The 6,000-nt window shown below is 41.6% G+C and overlaps 1 protein-coding gene across 1 annotated transcript in view; it reads left to right on the top strand.

Moving 5' to 3' along the window:
- The first annotated feature begins 339 nt into the window (after positions 1-339).
- The window catches only part of LOC145397653 (uncharacterized), a 52,752-nt gene continuing 47,091 nt past the window's right edge, over positions 340-6,000 (top strand). The window contains exons 1-3 of the mRNA XM_080270692.1: positions 340-451; positions 4,809-4,915; positions 5,778-5,927. Of these exons, the coding sequence (XP_080126818.1) occupies positions 340-451; positions 4,809-4,915; positions 5,778-5,927 (369 nt within the window). The remainder of the gene's footprint in view (positions 452-4,808; positions 4,916-5,777; positions 5,928-6,000) is intronic.

Here is a 6,000-nt window from a genome sequence, read left to right as displayed (position 1 = left end):
TTTTTAAATTTTATTTTTTATTAATTGGAGATTTTGCTCAGCTTAGGATAGACTTTAAGAACTGAAGGGGTAGGATGTATCTTTAATAAAACCTTCAGTACAAGATGTCTTTCCTAAGATGGAGAAAATCATAGGGGAGCAGCGTAAATGCCTGTAGACAAAAAGGCAAATTAGGTAATTTGTCATCAGATTGAAGAGGCTGTAAGGCATGTATTTGTGAATCCTTTCCCTAACCTTATACTGCCTCTGTGTGTGTGGTTGAGGTGACTGGAGTGGTGCCTTCCTTTGCCTGCGCTCGACCAGGATGGAACAACGACAACAGCAGCATCGTTGGCCAAAATGACGCCTCAGACTCGCTCACTTCCTCCTCGCCTTCCCCCTCCCACTACCTCCTCTTCCATCCTTGCCAAACGGGGTAGTCTCAGCGGGAAAATGATGCACAACGGAAAGAGTAAGATGGGGTGCTGCCTTGGGATTGGGTACAGCTTGTGTAATGGCTTTGATACACCCTGTTATGGTAATATACACCATAATAAACTGTTTGTCATTGCTGTGACTACTGCATTCTGTAATTCTTTTTTGCACTTTGTAAATCCAGCAAGATGCACCTTATAGAATTTGGCAATATTTTTGTTTCATATCACAAAGTTCTGTGCAGTATAAATCTTGGACCTTAATATCGTATTGTTTATAAAGGCTCCACCATGCTTGCATGCATCGGCCTTGGTCACCCGATGGCGGCTGTCCATGCTGCTCGATCTCTTGCAGCTTCCCTATTCAGTCTCTTATCCCTGAGGTCACTCTCTATGACCTTGTCCCAGGTCTTTTTTGGTCTGACTCTCACAGCCCTACCAGCGATGTTTACACTTCCCACCTTCCGCCCCCAATTGTCGTAAGTGGTACACAAATGATCTATGGTTACCTTACTTTTTCATAATTGCTGTTTTATTTTATTGCACCTTGTAAGTTCTGATGTGCACCTTATTCACTATGATGCAGTACAAACTTTCATTCCAAAATGCTTGGTTCCAAAGGCTGTAGGGAAAATCATAATACTGTACAGTAATCCCTCGATTATTCAATGTAATGGAGCCAACGGCATGTCCGGGTAATGGCTTTGTCAGGATGACGAACTTCCCTGGTCCCCATTCGTACATAACCTAGCTTTGAAAGCCAGTGTAAAAGGCCACTGCAGTATATCGTGCAACACGTGTTTAACACTACTTTGTCTGGTCAGGCAGGCCTATAAACCACAGCCAAGCAATTACCATGGTCAAGCAGACCCATCAACCACAGACAAGCAGTCGCCACTGCAGGGCCATACACTGCAGTGACATGAAAATATGAGAAAAACGGCTACACACACAAAAATCCAGTGGGTACACAAAACATAATGGTAAAGTAGAATAAAATCATGGTAAAATAGAATAAAATCATGGTACAGTACAATAAGCTAGAGTGAAATCAACATCAACACTCAGGATTCGACCATCCTGCATCAGTCGTACCCAGGATCTCCCACTTCTAAAGAGTCAGCACCACCCTCTTCCTTTTCCCTGGTGGAGGGGCCATCATCACACACCCTAGGAAGAGGCATGCAAAGATTAGCAAGGCCTAAAGCAGGTAGAGAAAGTGGAGAACCACCACAAAAGCCACCACGTGCACCACCAGGAGGAACTGTTTACAACCTGCGTGGGAAATGAGACCACCGTAGGGGGTCTTTAGTGGACGCTGGGTAAACTACCCAGCTGGACTTGGCGGCGCCACTGGACTGCATCTTGCCCATCAAGGTGGAAATTTTCTCTTGACCATAATTTCAGCCCGGATGCATTTTGTCCAGATAAAATGAAACGATGTATGAATAATGGTTTTGAACAGCCAGGTCACAATGCCCAGTTAATGGATTGTCTGGGTAATGGTCGTCTGGGTAATAGAGGGATTACTATGGAAAGTGGATTCATTATGATAACTGAGAAAATCATGTACAGTAATACATATCTAGGACTCTGTGAACAGTAAATACAGTGAAGCACATCCTTTGCGTCAGTAATTTATTATCTGCTCTATATGTGTCTACAAAAGAACTTTGTTTATACATTGATTGAGAGCATGTGATATCAGTACCCCTTTTTAGCATGAAATATACTTTGGTAAGCGGATGCTTTTGGACAGTGGATGTTTGGATTTGGGAATTTGTACTGTATGTATTTGATATCAGTGTAACTATAATTATTCTGTTGCACCTTGTTAATTCCACTATGCACCACATAAACTGCTTGCCTGATATCACTGTCACGTATCAGTACTGTGAATTTTTTTTTTTTTACATCATCCTGTAAATTTAGTGTGCAACATACACTGTCAAATCTGTTTGATGTCACTGTAAGTATTGTACCATATTTGATACTGTACTGTAATATGTTTTTTTACACCCTGTAATTTCAGTATGCACCAACTATAGGCTACTGTCTGCCATTTTTACCACCGTAATTACACTATAATTTTTTAAGCACCCTGTGAATCAAATATGCACTCTATGTTGTAAGTATATTCAGAAATACAAGTGTCTTCCCTCTCATACTGGGCTTCAAGAATTTAGCTTTGGATTGCTTCATATTTTTTGCCTGTCACTACTCAGAACAAAGCTGAGATTTTGATGTTGTCAGGATTTATCCAGATGTCTTTGATTGTACCTCAGTGATTTTATCTAGGTATGAGTGAGGAAAACATTTGTTGGTGACCCATACCTGACACTGCCCTAAAAAAAAATATATATATATATCGGTCACATGTAAATTCAACTGGCACCATAGGAATTATTTACTTGACATCATTGTAACTGTGTTGTATGGTAACTGTCAGTATGGTTTAATCCTGATCAGGACCAAGGAGAGGGGGGGGGGTCTCAATGTTACCATAACACCACAGGCCAGACTGGGGGTAAGGGGGGCACAAAGTAATCCCATAGTTTATTAATATGTAGTAAAAGTTCTGTAATATTGCTTAGTGTATGTATAGAAAGTTTGATAATATTGTCACATATAGGGGACTTCCCCTCCACCCCCCCCCAGTAACTTGGGGGGGGGGGAGTCTTAGTTTTAGGGCCTCAGGGTGTCTCTCCTGGGCTCTTATGATACAACCCTGTACATTGTTAGGATGGGTATTGTAATGTAGTACTGTATGATTATAGTATTGCCCTGCTAGTATTGCCTTGGCCTATGGTATTTTGTCACCAAGGTTTACGGTTAGGCACTGACACTAGAATGTTTTTGCACCAAACTTTTTCTCTCCTGCACTGAATGTTTTGTCTCAGTTGTGAACACATCTCATGTTCTGTTGTACTATTTCAGTGAAAAGTTTGCCAATGCTTCCTCACTGGTTGTGGCAGTGGTAGTCTTTACAGAAGTGTTTTACTATGATAGCTGTGTGAAGCACTCAGAGACACTTGAAAGTTTTCATAATTTCTTGCCATTTCTTGTATCTGAATGCTGTATTCCAGCTGATATTTGGATACATTTTTGCATTTTCAGACAGATGAAAGGCTTCGTATTATTGGCACGTAGCTATTCACTGTGCAGTTACTGTTATGATCAGGCTCATTATTTGGCAACATGTACAGTATTAAATAATTAGTAACCCCATGACTCGGATGACACATTTGTTTGTTTCATTCTTGCACTCTCTAGACAGTTTTATTGAATTAGAGAAGGATTTGTAGTAGTGATGGGGTTTATCATGGCTATATCTATCATATTGTATCCCCTCCAAATGAAAAAGTCTCCCCAGTGCAAAATAACATTATGTGGATACTTTATAGCAAGAATTAATTAAGGAATTTATACATCACCAGTTTCAAGGGGTAATACTCATAAGGTAGTTTAGGTTTTCAGTAGGTCTGCATTGTGACATAGAACCTGCATGATTTTAAGGCTCCCTGATGATGTGTGTACATATTTTTACAGTAATAATTGTTCTGTATACTATACACCTGTTGATTTATCTTGTCTCACACTAGGTTGTACTGATGAGAATTCTAGAGGCAGGTATTGTGCTGCGTATGTACCCTATTTGAACCTATATTTACACCAATGTCCTTTTTTATGTATACCGGTACAGTTGTGTGCAGTATAATGGATATCATATGAATGTATTTTTTTATACTGAGAAGAAAGATTCGTTCATCTCATTAGTAGATTAGTAATGGTAGTAGCATAATTTCTTTAGGTAAGTAGAATTAAGTGCATGATAACAGAAGCTTTTGTTTAAGTCCCAAGCTTTGGTCATACATTGCTTGAGTCATCCCACCCTTCCCCTGCCTTCTGCACCTCCAGCCCTCCTTCCACTGCTCTTCCCTCCCCTCCCCTCCCCTCCCCTCCCCTCTCCTCTCCTCTCCTCTCCTCTCCTCTCCTCTCCTCTCCACTGCTTTTCCTCCCCTCCTCCCTCTCCACTGCTCTCCCACCCCCTCCACTGCCCCTCCCTCAGTGTCTGGATCATCCCCTGCCTTCGTTCTGCCCTGTTTGAGCTTTCAGTTGCATATTCCCTTTGCCCCCTCAGTTTGGCAGCATGTACAGCCTCTCTCGAAAGCTCATATCCTCTTTATTAATCCTTTGAATTTCCTTCAATGTGAATTGGATGGAAGAGATAGGGATTCATTAATTTATTCAGTAAGTTGTGGATAAGGGAATGGATTGCCAACAGAGAAATAAGTCCCTACTTCCTGCTTTTAATTCATTAGGGAAAAAATTCACTGGATTCCTGGAGAGGACAGGATTTGTCAGAGTGAATGCACATAGATGTTGTTGTTTCAGACATTGATGTGGGCGGGGTGAAGCCATTGGTGAACCAGCGTGAGATACACTGTGCCAGGCCCGGCAACTTCCGCTCCAATGCCGGCAAGCCCTCCTATAAGTCACAGGTAAGGCCACAGCCACCTATATACTGTATTATTATCAGGTTACCAGGCTCCATACCACGTCTCTTTTTAAATAGTTGCTTTTGCATGTTTTACCTTTTATGTTAATTTATCTGCTAAGTGGTCAGGATGTACAGTGAAGGTTCAGGGTTAAAACAGTTCTCACAAGCATGTATCTCAGTATATAATTCATTTTTGTCGGTGGTTTATGGACTTTACTACATGCACATATATCCAGTCATGAGATAAATTTTTATATGTAACTGCAGTCTTTAAAGCAATTTTGACCTACCATAGTAGTTTGTTGGAACATGTCATCATCATCATTATTTAATCCAGTGTTGTCTCATGAGGGGCATAGGAGCCCAAGGCTAGGGAAGTTGGTCCTGACTTTTAAGATGAGAGTGACCATCCTCGCTCATCCCTGAGTGGCATTATATAAGCAGTAAACCACAACCAGCCCTTGGACATAAACCTGCATTGGCTCAATCCGATTGGAGCGCCTTAATTGCCCACTAAACCACAAGGCGCCATAATGTGGTTATATGGTTACCATAGTAAATGGTTTCATGGTGTACAGGAAACCATTTGCCTTGTCACTTAGTGTAGAGTCACCTGTAGACTGAAGGAAGTGGAAAGAATGAAGGAAAGAAAGACAGAAGAGGAAGGAAGGAAAGAAGGAAGGAAGAGAGGAAAGGGCAGGCACTCAAGAGCAACACTACATCGAGTGAGTGGATGGTGAGCGCCCCCACCTAAAGTATTAAATGTTGAATTACTACAGTTTTCATTAAATATCTTCAGGGGAGTATTAACGGGCCTAATAAATACAAGAAATCATGTAACAAAATTGATGTTATCAATGTAGGAGGAGCAGTACCAGGAGATTCAGGAGTTGCGACGAAACATTGGTGAACTTCGTGAGGAGAACTCAGCCCTGCGCACCCGTGGCCGTCGTCTTGAAGAGGACCTCCTGCGCCGCGATAAACAAATACACCAGCTCATGGATCCAGCAAAGGTCCGTTTAGTAGGGAGCGAAGGTTAATATGCATTTTGGTGTGAAGTGCTTATTCTTTCTTGCACCCCAGTTG

The sequence above is a fragment of the Coenobita brevimanus genome, chromosome 42 (assembly GCF_032717465.1).
Source record: "Coenobita brevimanus isolate Jiangsu-jjx chromosome 42, ASM3271746v2, whole genome shotgun sequence".
Taxonomy (NCBI): Eukaryota; Metazoa; Arthropoda; class Malacostraca; order Decapoda; family Coenobitidae; genus Coenobita; species Coenobita brevimanus.
Note: the sequence above shows the minus strand (reverse complement) of the source record. Positions and strands in the feature narration are given on the sequence as shown.